Here is a 17,682-nt window from a genome sequence, read left to right on the forward strand (position 1 = left end):
TTTTTCTTTTTTTTGTCTTGCAGGGATGTTGAAATCTGTTTAAGATTTGTAAGGAAATAGAATTAGTGGAATCGGGAACCGTAGAAGACTTGAAAATGGAATATCTGCCTAGCTGTTAGCTGAGAGGTGACATCCTGTTTCCCATTAGCATGTTGTGATGCATTAAGTATGACATGGGAATTGAGCACCCAGGAGTCTTTTCTGCTCTCTGCTCTCTGGGAAAAGATGAAATGGAGTCACTGTGTAAGGCTGGGGCTGGCTCTCCTGTTGTTGCATTGAAGGAAGGCACAGCCCCTCTGCTTAGGAGAGATTTTCTTTGGCTGCAAATTATACAGATACCTCGTGGGTTTTTTTAATGTCTCAGTGCTCAGCAACCTTCTGGTTTTGCAGGGCCAAAGTTTCAGAATTGCATCATAAATACAAAGATAAACGTAAAATAAGCAAAAGGAAAGGGTCATCTGAAGAAAAATAAATGTTCTTTTTAATAATACAGTAGGAAGTATGGAATTAGAGTGACAATTTTAGTACACTTTGGATCAAAGCAAAATGCGGAGAAGAACAGAGACGTGTTGAATCCACATCATCCAATCTGTTTTCAGTTTTATAACAAAAAATGAGGTTTGTTTTCTTAATCCACAGTTTTGATTTTAAAACATGTCTGAGAGTAGAGGACTGAAACCTTTTTGCGTTCCATGAACAGTCGTTTTTTTTGCTATCAACTTAAAAGCTACTTCTATTGCTGTATGATTTACAAGAAATACTTACACCAGACAACACGCAACAGCTAGCTGGGTAAATATCAGTACATCAGATTTCAGCTTAGTTTAAAAAGGCAGCTATATTTCAAATGTGCTTTGTTACATGAGCCTGACGTGTTCCAAACAACCTTTCTTAGCCAACGTGAATAGTTAGGTTTCCCAGCAGTGTAACGCAAATGGGTCGTTAGCTGCTGTAGAAGTCTGGAGTGTTTTAAGTTAAATCTGGAACTGCTACGCTGTATGGTTCCCATAGGGCTGCAGAGTAATGCGGGTTGACAGACTTACTGCTTCCACTGGCTGTGCTTGTGTCAGCCTCCGGGAAGAAAGGACATGCCAAGTCCCAAGGTGCAAACTGTTTTGTAGCGTGTGTTTTGCTACTGTTTCTGGTGCTTATTCTAAGGATAAGAAAAGCAAGATGCGGGAATAACTGGCTTCACTGTTGCTGCATTCTGAGTGCATTTAGGTTAACCTGCTTGCTGTCTCAACATTGTTTTTTCTTTTTTTCTTTCTTTTTTTTTTTTTTTTCTTTTTTTTTCCCTCCCCACATGCTTCAGTGATCTTCAGAGGCTTGGAGAACTGCAGTCAGAACTGGCAGGGATGGCAGATTTCACTGCAACTTACCTTCAGTGTCAGCTGCTCCTCATCAAGGTTTGACTTCATCTGGGGTTTTTGGGCTGTTCTTCAAAAATGCCCCCCGTCTGTTGCAGTGGTGCTGCCCTTTCATGTTGTGATGTTCATGCTGAAAACTGATGTATGATGAAAGTGTAGGTTCCATGGGTTTCTGATAATCCTGCTTCCCTCCTGTGGCCAATAATTTATGCAGTAACTTTGCCAATGAGCACGCCAGTGCAGATCTCTGCTGTTGTACATAAGGCTTCTGTTGATTACCAGTGCAGGTTATTTTCTGACAGAAATCACAATGGAGGCAACTGCTCTGTAGCCTTTTATGTTACGAGAGTAACTTTTCTCTGCTAGTGGCCACTGGAATGAGTTTTGCTAAACTGCTGCTGGAAGTGGGGTTTTTATAGATGATGTTTTGTAGATAGCTTTTTTTGGCACCAGCGTCAAAGGAATCCTTTAGACTTGATTGAGCAAAACATCAGTCGTGCTTTCTTTTACAGTGCTATAATGATCTGTCTGTTTGATATTAGAAGATGAAGTGGTTGCTTTGACACCACGGCAGCAAACCTTTTCAAAGTCAGCTTCTTGCTGTAAACAGGAACTAATTTTTTGCTTCACTTCTGCCTGCGTAGTATTTGTCTCCTGGCATTCTTTAGGTCTTTGAATGTAACTTATACACATGTATAGCAAGAACTAAAGCAAGCAACCAACAGGTTTCCAGAGGGACTCAATAAAAGCTTTGTTATGTAAAACCAGGAAGGAATTTCAGTTTCTTTCCTAAAGGTGTAGCTGCTGGTTGGCATATCTCATGGCAGCCCTTAACTCCTTGGAACACATTTATCACCCAGAGAAGGTATTTTAGTTGAGCGGTGTTACAGTTCAGTACCATCCTAGCTAAATCCAAACTTTTGCCAAAGTGAAATGTCCTGTCCAGGCTGAGGATCAGCATTTGGAGGTGGCTTTGTTGCCCTTCTCCAGGGTTTGGCTGGTGTGAACCAGATGGTTTATCTGGCAGAGAGGAGCGCTCTGTCTGGATGAAGGACGTAAAAGCTGCATCAGCCGTTCTTGGCTCAAGCTGTAGAATAGTCCATATATCGGTGATGCAGAGGAGTCAGTAATGTGGCTGAAATGAAAAGTAACTTGTAATATCGTACAGTTAGATATTCTGATGTGGTAGAGAGAACCCGAATGTCAGAGCAGCCCTTTTCAGTACATTTTTTTTTTCCAATTGCTTCTTTCCCCACAGAAAGAAGCTGTTGGTGGGGGGATGGGGAGTGTGAAGTATCTTCATTTCCCAGCCTCTTGAGGCTCAAAAGGTTCCAAACTTTTAAAGGATCTACATACCCTGTGCTTTTAGGGGTAGTTAACGGGGATTCTGGGACCAGCTGAAGTGAAGGATATAGTCTGTATGTTCCTGAGCTTTGGCTACAGCCAGCTTTGTGTGTAGCTGTATCTAAGGTCAGGCAGCTTAAAAAAGGAGGCAGTGATATAACTCATCCAGTCAAGCTTTCTTAATTTTTTTACACACAAAGCAAATGGGGTGTGGTTGGGTGCTGTGATTTTTGGTTTTTGTGGTTTGTTGTTAACGCAAGTATCAGTAGATGCTTTACACTCGGTATTCATAGCAACTCCGAGATCCTTGGTGGAGTGGAGGCTGTCATCAGCAAAGTTCAGAAATATGATTATGTGGGTGTGTTTCTGGGGACAGTTGTTATTGTTTCTGCTTTTTGCCTGCAATTTGAGATTGCCCTGATCTTGGTCTCAGGGAGGTGATAAAGCAGTGAGTTACTGTTTTTATAAGCGACTGCATTCTGTGTAAAGTTCTCCTTAAAAAGTACAATGTCTTTGGCTCAGCCAGGCTCTAACTCATAGCTTTGTTAATATTATTCTCAACTTCTGATTTATATTTTCTAGTTGTGTAGGTATCTCTGTGGGTTTATAGAACCGTACATGTTTTGGAGGCCTTGGTTCCCCCTGTTGTATTTAAAAGCACAAAAGAAACCTTTGGCCTGCTTTTTCAATCAACCTGTGGGTGTACAGCTGAGAGACGGGACATCTTCCCTGCTCCCAAGCCCATGGAGCGCAGCGTTACAAGGTTTAAACTGAGCTGGGTATTTATCATCATTTCATGGTTTTCTCCTGTAGGCCTTGCAGGAGAAGCTGTGGAACGTGGCAGCTCCTCTGTACCTGAAACAGAACGCGTTAGCGTCTGCTGCGGCAAAACAGGTGAGGTGGAAGCGTCTGGGTCTGCGTGGAGGCAAGTCCTCAGATACGAGCCCTTCCTCGGCCATGCCACAATAATACACTTCTGACCGTACACTGCCGTACTCTGTCCAAGTAAATCTTAGTCCCCCCAAAGTGGAGTAATTTTTCTTGTCTTCAAAAGATGAGTGGTGAGCGAGAGAGGTTCATAATGACTGTAAAAAGGCAAACATCTTCCGGAGGAGCGAGAAGATCCAGAAAACTGGGCTGCTTGTCCTCACCTCGTTTCTGGGGCAGGTTATGGACCAAATCCTCCTAAAAGCTCTTTCTAAAGCAGTGAAGGTCAACAAGGTGGTTAGGAACAGCCAGAATCCATTTCCCAAGGGCGAATTTATGCCTCACGAGCATCATTGCTCTCCACAATGGGGAGACTGGTGCTACGAACAAGGGGAGGGCAGTGGATGTCACATCTCGTGACTTTAGCAAAGCCTTTGGCACAGTCTCGTGCTGTTTCCTTTTCACCAAACTGGCAGGATTCTGGCTGAAGGAGTTGGCTGATAAGGCTTCTCCAAATCAAGGAGCCAGCTGATGTGCTGGAAGACAATGGCTGCTCTTCAGGGTGGGTTGGCTGGGCTGGGGAGTTGGGATGAAAGCAATCTCACGGTGTTTGGCATGGGGAACCTGGTGGCTTCATGTTCAATGTGTTGTCCGCAAAGACCAGTGGCATCCTGGACTGTCCTAGTAAGAGTGTAGCCATCAGTTCTGGGGAGGTGATCCTTCCCCTTTATTCAGCCCTGAGGAGATACATCTGGAGGGCTGTGTTGTGTTTTGGCCTCCCCAGTAGAAGGATGATGCTGATGATCTGGGGGAAGTTCAGCAGAGGGCCACCGAGGTGGTCAGGGGCTGGAGCACATTCCCTGCAAGGAGAGGCTGAGGTAACTGGGCTTGTCCAGCCTGGAGAAGAGCAGGCTTCAGAGTGGATTTACTGCTGTCTTCCATTGCCTCATCATAGGATACAGATGAGACAGAGCCAGACTGCTCTGGACAAGAGGCAGTGGGCACGGATCAGAATATGAGAAATTGTGATTAGATATAAAGGGGGAAAATTTACCGTCAGGATGGTTAAATACTGTAACGGGCTGCCCAGAGCGGTGGGGGGAATCTCTCCATCCTTGGAAGTGTTCACAACTTGATGTGGCCCTGAGTAACTGGATCTAATTAGAGCTGCTCTGAGCAGGGGACCAGGCTGGATGACCTCTGGAGGTCGTACCCAACCTGAGTTATTCTGATTCTGTGATGTAAAAATGATTGGAACCTGGAAAAACTGAAGCTAATCCCTAAGAAAAGGTAAAGGAGAAAGCAAGCTATTAAATAATCTGGGAATGAGCCCAAGGTAAAAGCAAGTTCATGGATCTGCTGGGAAACTCTGCTGACATGTTGAGTCTTCAGTTAATTAAGATGTAATAAGAGGCAGGTACTGCTACGCATCAAAACCTTCTATGCTGTTGACAGTTGTCCGCAGGGGTGAGTGGAAACAAAAGCCTATCAGCTTTTTAAATCTTCCCTAATTGAACTGTCTGTCTTGGGTGCCCTTCTCAGTAGCACGTGAACCCCCTGGGAGGTTTTATCTGTTGTGATTGTGAATGTAGATCACTTCCCGTCAATGCAAGGTGAGGGAATATTTCCTATTAAATAACTTGCAAGTTCGTGGCTTCTATACAGTCATCCTGAACTAGACTTAGTATTAATTTGAGCACTTCTCTCGTCTACTTAAGCCCATCTATTTGACAGAAAAAGTACCGTGAGCAAAACCGTGCAGTGTCATCCTGTCTGTGCTTTTAACCGTCTATCTAAAATAACGCAGAACAATACTTATCATATGATAGTTCCCATCATCAGCTGCGGTACGTGAAGTATTGTTGAATGTAAAGTTGTGTTCAAGAGAACTTGTCAAATCTAGCTCCAAAACTGTAAACCTGAGCGGGACCCCTGAGGCTGCTCTGTTGTGCTGCTCGCCTTTTGTATTCCAGAGCAGAGAGTGGGAGCCAGCGAGCGCTCTGCTCCTGGAAATTCAAAATGCAGTGTCAAAAGATAGACTGCCAGTGGAGGGAGGGCTTGATTTCAGGCCAGGTTTCGTGAATTATTTCTTTAATACAGCCAAGATAACCTTTTGGTATTAAGTGTCGCTTTGTGCCATGAAGAATTTCACCAAAAGAACGAGACTTGTGGATTAATGTGTTCCTCAGTGTGAGGAAAAAATCCCGGAATCTTGCGATGGTGCTTGTGGAAGCGTTTTAACGGAGTCTGATGGTTCTTCACCCCTGTGGTCTATCTGACAGATCGTGGAAGAAACTTATAAAATGGAGTTCATGTACAGCGGAGTGGAGAGCAGGCAAGTGGTCATTATTCACCACATGAGGCTGCAGGCGAAGGCGTTACAGCTTATAGTGACTGCGCGCACCACTAGAGGGTAAGGATGACCTGCTGGAGGACCTTCTTAGTCTTACCTATAAGCTTAGTTTTCCTTAAGCTTGGCTTAAATAAACAGCAAGGAGCAATTAGACACACAAAAGATCGCGGCATGCCAGTAACCGTTTGCTAAAGCAGTTCAGAACGCAGAGCTGCCTTTTGCCTTTGGGGTAGCTGTGTAGTGCCACAGCACTAAATCTGATGACAGAATTATTGGGAAGATGTGTTTTGGGAGGTGAGTTCTCTCAGCTATAAACGTACAAATAGGTTTAAAATGTTGTAGAGTTGATATTTGGAACCTGTTGAAGTGAGGAACAGTCACGTATCAAAGAGCACGCTAATCATGTTTGCCTCATTAAGTATTAGTTGCTGATTTTTTAGCATCAGAAAAGAGTTGTCTTTTTGATGGATCTGCAACTGACATTTGTGTGACTTCAGACTCAAAACGCTCGTGTGTTTGCCTGACTTGGGCAATGTGAGAGGCTCTGGGTGGTTTGTTTTGGCTGCTGAGGCCAGTGAAGTTACACACGGGTTTGGATGGCTGTAGAATTAGAACTCCGTTTGGTGGGATTAGAGCAAAGGTTAGTATCCTAACTTGTTTGCTTTTGCTCTGAGTTTGTTGCCATCAATTTACTGTGTTGCCATTAGAGGTCCATGATATGTTTGCCTTTTAACCTCTTGTTTTGTAGGTGGAGAGGTAATGTTTTCAAATAGTGGCTTTGTGAACTTAATTTTATGCCTTATGCAAATGATTTTTTGTGGGAGGGGGATATGAATGTGGGGAGGGAGATGGCAATTAATTTTTTTTTTCTCTTGCGGGGAACATCTTTATGGCCTCAAAATTGTAAGATCTTGTAGTTTTTAGGAGCTTGAACTGGATTCCAAAACACCTGAATGCTTATAGCCTTACAGACAGTTTTCTTTATTTAAAACTAGAACAAGGAATGTTATCTTCGTTACAGAGCGGAACCTCTTTTTGGGATGTGTGAAAAATTCCTACAAGAAGTGGATTCCTTTCAGAGGTGAGAAATTCCATTGCTTCTTCCCTTTATGTTAGAAGGTCCCCTGACCATTGTCATCGGGGAATATTCCATTTGTTTTTCACCTCTTCACATCTCCCTTCCCCTGTTGCTGTCATACATCGGGGACTGCTACCATGAGATAATGGTAAAGCGAGAAGTAAACTCCTTTCTAACTGTGGGATCAGTGGAAGAGCTTTCCTAGGAATATGACAAAAAAGGGAATTTCCTGTCCCTTTATCCCAAATTTCTAAATTGTAAATGAGTGAGTGAACAGTCTGTATGCTCAGGGTTGGAGTCATCTCACCCAGGTGTTGATACTTGCTTTGTAAGACCACTGCTGCTGAAGCACTCACCCAGCTTTCCTCTCACTGGAGAGGTATTTCTTTCATTTTCTCCTAATCTGGATGTCTAAAATAAGTCAGATGAGGGATGCCCAGGTTTTTTTCCATTGTCTCAGGAGGGAGTTAGATAGCTAGGCCAGAGATACAGGTATCTAGAGATGGCGGAGCAGAATTCCGTCTCTGGTTTTGATTAAATTCCAGTTTCTTCGTGGTCTGTATGCTTGGCATTTGTGGCTGGTTACGTGATGAGAAGAGGGAACCAAATCTACCCATTCCTTAATGTTTAGCTCATTTGCTAGTAGTGAATAAACTGTTCCTTTGCTTTGTATCTTTTCCTTGCACTGAGTCTCAGGACCAACAAAACTCATCGGTATTTCTCAGCAATTTAACTCCTATACACAGTGATGAATTCTGCAAAAGGGAATCTGGGTGATGGTAGATCTTGTCATTTAGCTGTGATGTCCCCTGTAAATGGTCAGACGTGTAAAATCCCAGTGTCTAAGTTGGGCAGCCTCAGCATGCCAGATTTTAGCTGCATCCTATGACAGAGCAGTTGAAAGTTGTTGTCTTTGTAGTCTGTGTAGTGGCAGTTATAGGAACATGAGGTTGTGTATCCCTGCGTGGCCCTCATAGCCTGTTCAGAGGAGAGTATGGGGTTTTTTTCCACCCTTGCCCAGCTGGTGGAAGAGGTTTCCATTTATTGGTTCTGAGGTCCTGTAGAGCACCACCAGGATCGTGAAAAAAAATCTCGCTTCTGGAGGAGCTGAAGCTGCTTTGGGCATGCCTGGTATTCCTGTCTAGGCTTTATAGACTCAGCTGTTGGTGAAGATACAGCGCAACACCGGACTTGAAAAGTGGGGAGGGGAGCCCTTTGTTGGAGAGGTGGTTCCCCTACAGAAATGGTGCTCCCTCCCCCCCCCCCCCCCCTCCTCCCCGGCCAATTGCAGGACTATTTACTAGGCTTACAAAACTGCTAAATACCGCAGGATAACAACGCAGTTGCTGATAGTAACAGATAAACCACCAATGACTCAGTCTAACAAAACATCTTCTGCACGCAGGGATGTAGGGTAGTAGCTCAATTTTACTTCTATACAAAGAACAAGAAATACCAAATGGTCTTGTGAGAGCTGTTGTCCCAAGCTATAGAGTGGATTCTATTCTCTGTTCTTGACCTCAAGAACTAGGTAGTTTTGAGTTGTTTGGTTGTTTTTTTTGTCTTACCAATTCTAGTTTACTGTTAAAATTTCACTCCTCAGCTGTAGTAATTAGTACTGTCATAAATATTGGTAGAAAAAAAACCCCAACATTCTGGAAACTTTGCTGCAGCAGAAGGTCAGGCAACTCACGTATTGGGCGTGTGGATGTGTTAGATCCTGTCAGCTATTTAGTTCACCAGATGAAAGTGCACTGCATAAAGAATTGGGCATATGCATGTCTTCCCTGAGAAGTACCAGTTTCCAAAGTCTGCAAGGCAGCTGTCGTAGGAATGGCTCTTTCATCCAGCTGGTTCTTTGTGACATCGAGATGAGCGTGGAGTACTGGGATTGCTCGCGGTCTCATTCAGTTAGCGCTCTTCCTATCTGTGTCGCACTACAGCTGCACGTGCGATCTGCGCGGATGAATCCCTACAATATCTGCTTCTCATGAACGTGTTGTTGATGGGCACCTCAACATTTCTACCTCCTTTTTTGTGAATCTAGTTTCCTTTGCCCACTAGGCTTTGTATTGATGAAGGACCTAAAAAGTGAGATCTGCATAGCCCTTGATGTTGTCAGTTTGAGCACAAGGTATGGTCCCAACATCACTAGCCGAAATAATCTTTATCTTATGTACGAGACGTGCATCAGAAGAGGAATCTACATATCTAACTCTGTTGTTATAATTAAATACAAAGATTAAGTGGTTTGGCTGAAAATAGCAATGCTGTTGAAAATGTTGAAAAAAGTATATGATTTTTGATTTATTCTTAACACAGATGTTTCATCTCTGAGCTCCCACATATGCAAGGGAGTCTTGTAGATAAATTGCTGGACTTAATGCCCAGACTTGTGACATCCAAGCCTTCGGAAGTGGTCAAGATTCTTCAGACAACTCTGCGACAAAGTACCTTCCTCCACCTTCCTCTTCCAGAGCAGGTCAGCTTAACTCGGAGAACTACAATGCAGTATTCTTGTAGACTGTCTTAGCATCTGACTAGATCCTAATACACATGAAGCTTTTAGAATTTGGGTTCTTGGTCAGTCACAAGTGTTATTCTTTCAAAGGCTTTCTTCTTACCTAACATCCCCAGGCCTACTGCTAAAAATACAGACAACTTAATAATTCCTGGTAGTATTTAAAAGAATCCAAAGTTCATGTACAACTTCTCCATTAAGAACAGAAATGATTGTGTGGTTTTGTTTTTTTTTTCTTTTCCTCCTCCCCCCACCTCCTTATTTTTGCCAACTACTTTGCCCCTAGTAGCTCCATAGAGCTACTGCGAATATCATTGAGCCTACCGGTGAATCTGATAATCCGCTGAGGTTTACATCGGGGTTGGTAGTGGCACTGGATGTTGATGCAACCCTGGAACATGTGCAGGATCCCCAGGGAACCGTTAAAGTTCAGGTAAGCAGTCACTTGATATTGATGCAAACAAAATTGCATCTTAGGGTTAAGGTTGTCAATACTTCTAAATTGCAAATAATTATACACTCTATTAGTAACAGTGTTGGATTTCTGTCTTTTATGACCAAACATTCGGGAACTGGTTTGTATGTTGTGCGCTGAGTTGACTTGTGTGCAGTTCCTGAGGCTTTGAGTACTGCGGTGCCATTCTGTGCTCCACACGGTGCTTCCACATGCACTCAGCACATTATGGACATGAGCATAAATAAACGCTCGTGAACTTCCAGCTTGAGTAGTGGGAGAAAGAGGAGCAAAAGAAGCTGTTCTGAATGGTACAGAAGTATACAGGCTCTCTGCTCTCTGTAATTACAACTTAAAATTTCTTCCTGCTGCTGAAATACTGGTTTCAAATGCAGCTCCGGAGGTAGGTGGGGTGTGATGCCAAGTAAAATATGCAAATTCACAGCATAACAAAGGAATTAAAATCTCTGTTTACAATGCGGAGAAAGAAGCTGATGTTGGTTTGTTTTTTTTCCACCTGTGCTGTGGGTCGGATTGGCCAGTGTGTGGCCATTACATCCAGGGCAACCAGACTCCTGGCTTCATGATAAAGCACACCCCCTTGCCTTCCAAACTCAAACAGAAAACACCAAAGTAATGCACACTGTGAAAATCCCCTGTCCAGTTGTCATTCAGTTGTTTTACCTCCTTTTTTTTTTTAAAAAAAAATTATTATTTTTTTTATTTCTCTACCCCCACCCCTCCAGGTATTGTATCCAGATGGACAAGCACAGCTAATCCATCCTAAACCAGCTGACTTTCGAAATCCTGGTCCTGGAAGGCACAGACTGATAACTCAGGTTTACCTCTCGCACACAGCCTGGACAGGTAACATTAATGATACAGATTTACGTGATTGTGTTGCTGCACTTTTCTAAGATAAGAATGTGTCTTCCTTCATCCCAGTCTCCTGCACATGAGAGCTATGTGCCCACCGTCTTGGGGGCTCGGAGGATCCTGGAGTCTACAGCTGTTGATGCTGCCTGCTGTGTTGCTCAGGTTTCTGTTCTTGCAGCCTCTGAGCACGTACATCGCTCCTTGGGTGACAGGGCAGTGCTGCTCCACAGGGCTCTAGGGGGGCTGCTCTCATGGTGCTTGCTGTGTGCTGGGGGCTGCACCTGCAGTCTCCCAGCGCTGGGAGCCTTTGCGCAGGAGCATGTACGCAAGGTGAGCTCACCCCTTTCCGTGCAGAGCAGTATCAGTTGTAGGAGTCAGATCTGCATCCTCTTTTAATGGCAAGGAGTCCCGGTAAACTGACTCATTGTAACTCACTGGTTTAGATCTGACAGGTATTTGAGCGTGGCAGAGAACCTTTGGAACTGTGTGTACTCGACAGTACAGTTTCACTGCTGATTAAACTTTCACCTTTTTAACACCCTAAAACCCCACCATTTAGCTCTGATGAAACAGGCAGCTCCACCGTCCCCATTCCGGCTCGGTTGGCTTTCACACTTCCCCATGAAGGCGCTTCAGTAATTGGTTTGCGGGCTTCAAACGACAAAAGCAGCTCCCTTTGTCCTGTTTTCTTTTAATCCCTTCATGTTTATTCAAAAGTGTGGGGTTTTTTTCTGAGCAGTTTATTGATAGGATTTAATGATTTATTTTTTTTAACCAACAGATTTTTGTTTAGCACCATGTTCTTTCACGTATTCCTTTTTATATACCGCTTCCATGGTGTACATGTTCATCCCACTATCTTTGTTTTGTTTTGGAGAAGAAAAAACGGTGTTGTTTCTACACCTGGAAGTGTCTGGATTTAAAGGTTGATCCTGTACCAGAGAGAGCTGAATCAAGTTCTTATTTCTGCTTCCACAGCATTCACTGGGAGGGTGTTTTTAAGCGTGGCCCGTCCTGGTGCCTCCCCTAGCCATTATTTTAGCTATTAACTTTGAAATTAGCACTTAGGCATATAAAACGTGGGGAGAACACTGAGCTGGGAGGGGTTCAGGAAACAGGGTCAGAATTGAAAGTAGAGAAATCGCCTTAATTCAAGACAATGGAACTTACTGAAGACCAGTAACAAGTGTGTGCTTAGGGAGGAGAATGCCCAAACGCAAAGCACGGCTTCACCGAGAGGTGTATGGCACGAGCGATAGGGGTGACTGCAGGCTACAAATAAGAGTTGACAGGATGGCGAGCAGGTGAGTCTCGGGGAGGTGTTAGCTGAGCTGTGGGATGGCTGTGGGAAAAGGTTATTTCTTGTGTTCTGTCTGGTGCTGATGACATCTCAGCTGGAGAACTGCTGCAGTCCTGGGTGTTGCATCTTAAAATGAGGTGGGTTTCATTTGGGTGTCAGTAATGTGGTTCTGCTGTGGGTTAACCCACGTGTACAGTTAAGCACCTGGTGGCTGCCCCCTGCCCCCGGTGGGATGATGGGGAAGAGAATCAGAAGGGCAAAAGTGAGAAAACTCATGAATACTGCACTGTTCAGCAGTAGCTAAAGAGTTACCAACACCATTTCAGTCACAAATCCAAAACATAGCACCATGTGAGCTACTGGGAAGGAAAATTAACTGTATCCCAGCCAAAACCAGTACAAGTCCATAGGGAAAACCTAAAGGAATTGTGGTGTTTTCAGTCTAGAAAGGAAAATTTTGATGGGGATATAGTCCAGCATGCTGCTCAGAGTCATACTGTATAGACCGAAAGCCCATTTTTGTTACGATCACTGGGAGAAGAACGAAGTGAAATCATCATTGCTGTTCAGCATCTTTGTTGGCAACATGGACGCTGGGATCAAGCGCATCTTCAGTGAGTTTGCTGATAACCCCAAGCTGAGAGGTGCGGCTGACACGCCTGGGACAGGATGCCATCTGGAGGGACCTTGGCAGGCTTCAGGAGTGGGCCAGTATAAACCTCATGAAGTTCAACAAGGCCAAGTGCAAGGTCCTGCACGTGGGTTGGAGTCATGTCCAGTAGCAAACACAGGCTGGGCAGAGAAGGGATGGAGAGCAGCCCTGAGGAGAAGGACTTGGGGGTGCTGGTGGGTGAAAAGCTCAACATGACCCGTCAATGTGCGCTCACACCCAGAAAGCCGCCCGTGCCCTGGCTGCATCCCCAGCAGCGTGGCCGGCAGGGCTGGGGAGGGGGCTCTGCCCCTCTGCTCCCCTCTGCTGAGACCCCCCCACAGCGCTGCGTCCAGCTCGGGGGTCCTCAGCATCAGAAGGACACGGACCTGTTGGAGCGGGCCCGTCGGAGGCCACGGAGCTGGTCAGAGGGCTGGAGCCCCTCTGCTGTGGGGACAGGCTGGGAGAGCTGGGGCTGTGCAGCCTGGGGAGGAGAAGGCTGCGGGGAGACCTTAGAGCAGCTGCCAGTGCCTGGAGGGGCCGACAGGAAAGCTGGGGAGGGGCTTTGGGCAAGGGCAGGGAGTGGTGGGACAGGGGGGAATGGCTTGAAGCTGAGAGAGGGGAGATTTAGGTTGGACATGAGGAAGAAACCCTTCCCCGTGAGGGCGGCGAGGCGCTGGCCCAGGCTGCCCAGAGCAGCTGTGGGTGCCCCATCCCTGGCAGGGCTCAAGGCCAGGCTGGACGGGGCTGGGAGCAGCCTGGGCTGGGGGGAGGGGGCCCTGCCCCTGGCAGGGGGTGGGACTGGCTGGTCTGTACAGCTCCCTTCCACACAAACCATTCTGTGATCCCTATGATCTTACGGACAGTATTGGGATATAGCTGCTGTGGTGGTGAAAGAGGGGACAAGGCTGTCTAGCGGTATAAAATCCTCCAGCAGAAGAGAGTCTTCAAGTAATCTGCTGCGCTGTGAGTCTTGCCAGACGTCATCTGGATCTACATAATTTTGCCATAAATGGAGCAAGGCCTGCTAGTTCTGTGGCGGTTTTATGATTTTATTACTATTTGGTTGCATTTACTTTTAACAGTTATTTTTGAAAGTTGCTATTTCTAAGTTAGTCGTTGAGATTCTCATTTTAAGTGATGACAAGGGCGGGACGGAACCCTAAAACCATATTTAATTCTGCTGTGCTGAATGTAATGAAAAAGTTGAATTTTCAAATACCACGTTGGATTCTGGTTAGCCCAGAGTGGCTCTGTATTTTACCCAGCATATGTGAGAGAAAATTTCATTCAGTATTGGTTGTTCGCTGTGTGATCCCAGTCACATTTGGGTTATTGTTTGGGTTTTTTTCTCTGCAGAGCCATGTCAGATTGAAGTGCGGTTGCTGCTGGCTTACAATTCCAACAGGAGCAAGGCATCTGCTAAAATTCCAAAATCTACCTGGAGCGAGAGCTTGGAGGCTCTCCCACAATCTGAAAACGGCATAGAAGGGACCATACCCCTCAGCAAACCTGTCAAAGTTTATATAATGCCCAAACCTGCCAGACGGTGAAGTCTGTCGCTAAAAGAAATGTATTTATGGGGTCGTTGTGTTATGTGAAAGCGATATGCTGTGTTCCAAGGTAGTGAACCAAACCGAAACACTTTTATACTTGCGTAAAAGAAAGTCAACCGTAGAAATAAAGCTGCTGAAGAACCATTGGTCTGCTGTTAAGAAGCAGAAAGACCAATACAGGAGTTATTCAGCCAACTGAGAGTAGTTTCCAGAAAATGCACGTGATTCTATATTGAATCAACAAGATCAAGACAGTTCTTAGTCAGCATTCTCATAATTTCATTGGGCTGTATCTTCAGTTTTTAATCAAAAGTTTCTTTTCAAGGCCTCTAGGTTTTCTGCTAGGTGTTTACTAAGGTATTTACTATGTAAATGCTTAGGCACATAAATCAACATTTTTTTTACAGTACTCTGAAACAAAGCTGAGGAGTTCAGGGGTTTTATGGGGGTTTGTTGGGGTGGGTTTGTTGTGGGTTTTGGGGGTTTATTGGTTTTGAATGTTGAAAACTTGCATTTGTGCATTGATACTTAAATTCTTAGTAAAAAAAGAAAATATTCTAAAGTGCTTTTCTTGTGTAGGAACTGCACCTCAAAGTGAAATTGCCAATTGCCATAGGCTAAATCCTGAGCTATTTTATATTTTACATCCTCTACAGCTGTACTGAAGCTAGTAATTCTGGGGAGGGCACAGGTTGTTCGTGTTGCGGTGTGGGGAGAGGAGGAACTGCTGGTGCAAGCAGCAGAACTTCAGTTAGCAGGACAGAGTTTAATTGAGTTACAGCCACAAAACAGTACGTTACTACTTTTGTTTACGTAAAATGGAGTCAAACATTAATTTCTGAATTGTGATCCAACTCTTTGGGTTGCACATTTGTATGTCTTTATGAACAATGCGATTAAATACCATGGGTTGGAAAATTACTAACTCCATCCCACAGAGTTTTAGGGAATCTGTTTCCGTGTGGGGATCTTGGCCTGAACCAGTCTTACTGGGATGAGAAAATCTGTTCAGTGTTCCGGTTCGGCAGCGGTTTTGGCAGTCAGAACTCGTTTCTGATCAGCTGAAGTAGCCAAAGATGCTCTTGATTAAGCAGAAGTCAGGCAGCTTGTCCGTGTTCCCCTAAGGAGGTACGCAGGGAATACGGAGGGACAAGAACTTTCTAAAAACGAGATCCTTCGGCATTCCTGTTGTAAAATGCCTGTGCATCGCTCCTGTATGCAAGGCTTCAGCGGACTGAGGAACTTCCTACAATTTGCGGCAATCCTTTGGTAGGATTTTCTAGGAGCACTTAATGTGAGAAACTTTATAGTGCAGCAGCCAAGCGTTACCTGTGTCCATCAAGCAATTGTTAAAAAAGGTGTATTTTAAGCAAGTAAATGAAGCAGTGAAGAAATATTTTCCAGTTGTACAGAGATCAACGTAAATAATAACCCCTCGTGTGCTTTCCTACAATAAAATTGGAAAACTTGTGCTAATTTTGCTTCCTGTATTTCATGAGTGAACATGTGTGCCTGTGCAGTCCTAGGCTAAGAAGGGATTACTGCAAGTTTTTTGTGACTTTTAAAATTATTTATATTTTGGTTTTTTTGTGACTATTTTAATTACTTAAAAATATTTTAGCACCGACATGTTGTGGGCCAAAGACTCATAACCATAAAACTATTTAGCTGCTTTAGTTATTCTTGAATTAAATATCCTTTCTTAGTGCAGCTGCTCTTACAAAGGTGTTTTTTGGTATTTCACCTTTAGGGCACTGCGTTGACAACTTCTTGCACGTGTGTTACCATCCGATTCCTCTTTGGCATCCTCGGTGCAGTTCCCAGTGGACAGGGTTGACGGACATCTCTTATTATGAAGCTGTGTCCGGGCAGATAATTGATGAGTTGCGTGAGCTCATTACAGACTCCCCCCCCGCCCCTTTCAATTTTACATTTCACCCCTATTTCTGCATTTTGTCATCCCGATAAAGACGTTCATGTCCATGGTGTCCCTACGCTCCCGGCCACGACTGATGCTGTGATAGGCACAGCCCTGCCTGCCGCCCTTTTCGGCGCAGGGTGGTAGCGACGGGCAGCACAGCCAAGCTTTTGTGCTCCTCCCAGGCCTGCAGATAACCCCCCCGGGGCCTGGCATGAGCCAGCTGTCTGGCATCAGCTCTGCCTTTCCTCAGCGCAGTTGGGCTGCTCTGAGTATTTGAGCATAACTTAGTATTTGAGTTGTGATTTATTGTTTGTTCCCAGGCCACAGATGACCAAACAGCTATTCTGTTCTGGCTATAATTCCCACCCCCACTTTCAGTATCAAAATATTGGCATCTTTCTTTGAGCGCTGCACTGGAACAGATTTATATTATTTTGCTCCCCTTGTGCTATGCTTGAGCTCCTTTATATGACATAGCAGGCAAAGATCACTTGCCACCAAGAATCAGACTTTGAAGGGCTACAGCAAAGTTCTTAATCTGTGATTTCAAGATGTCTAAAACCACTTGTAAATGTAAGACTGCTGTGAATGTTCCCAGTCTCCTAATGGAATTATTCCAATAGTTGGCTTTTCTTGATGTCATCCTGTAGTTTTTCCTCTGATTCCTAGTTTGAAGCAGTCTTGCAAACATAAAATCACAGAACAATGTGAGTTGGAAGGGACCTTCCAGACCACCCACTCCCACCCCCTGTTCAACGGCAGGGCCCCCTCCCCCCAGCCCAGGCTGCTCCCAGCCCCGTCCAGCCTGGCCTTGAGCCCTGCCAGGGATGGGGCACCCACAGCTGCTCTGGGCAGCCTGGGCCACTCTCATGGTAAAGAATTTCTTCCTTAGGTCCAATCTAAACCCACTCTCTTTCCATTCAAAACAGTTGCCCCATGTCCTATCCCTACAGGCCCTAGTAAAACATCCCTTACAAATACGTTGTGTTGTAGCAGGTCTTTCTGTGCAGCACGCTACCACCCTGTTGCTGCTGCCCCTTCCCTTCTTACTCAGTAGGTTTGCTTTTGTTTTGTTATTTTTCGGTTGTGGTTTGTTGTTTTGGTTTTTTTTTTAAAGCTGCTTATGCCTTGATCTCCAGTGTATTTTAGCTTACTTTCTCTTTAAAAGATGCATTTTCACACCATGTTCCAACATATGGGAAATCTGAAAGGAAATTTGTGTAATCTATTTTTTTTCCATTTTTTAAAATCTAGATGTTGACTTTTCCATCCCATCCCCAGGTTTGAGGCATTTAGGCTTTTCTGCTCTCAAAAACACTGGAGTTCGTGCTCTGTG

The 17,682-nt window shown here is 44.7% G+C and overlaps 1 protein-coding gene across 3 annotated transcripts in view; it reads left to right on the forward strand.

Annotated features, from left to right (window-relative positions):
• INTS4 (integrator complex subunit 4) overlaps positions 1-15,901 on the forward strand; it is a 39,428-nt gene extending 23,527 nt beyond the window's left edge. For 2 of the 3 annotated variants that reach the window (XM_013305723.3, XM_055802091.1), the window contains exons 16-23: positions 1,313-1,406; positions 3,525-3,605; positions 5,921-6,051; positions 7,013-7,072; positions 9,392-9,551; positions 9,880-10,023; positions 10,791-10,911; positions 14,229-15,901. In XM_013305723.3, coding sequence (XP_013161177.1) covers positions 1,313-1,406; positions 3,525-3,605; positions 5,921-6,051; positions 7,013-7,072; positions 9,392-9,551; positions 9,880-10,023; positions 10,791-10,911; positions 14,229-14,422 — 985 coding nt within the window. In that variant the 3' untranslated portion in view covers positions 14,423-15,901. Of the gene's footprint in view, positions 1-1,312; positions 1,407-3,524; positions 3,606-5,920; positions 6,052-7,012; positions 7,073-9,391; positions 9,552-9,876; positions 10,024-10,790; positions 10,912-14,228 lie in introns of those variants that run through there. The other variant, XM_027777919.2, reaches the window with a different exon arrangement.
• The last annotated feature ends 1,781 nt before the right edge of the window (positions 15,902-17,682 follow it).

The sequence above is a fragment of the Falco peregrinus genome, chromosome 4, assembly GCF_023634155.1.
Source record: "Falco peregrinus isolate bFalPer1 chromosome 4, bFalPer1.pri, whole genome shotgun sequence".
NCBI lineage: Eukaryota > Metazoa > Chordata > Aves > Falconiformes > Falconidae > Falco > Falco peregrinus.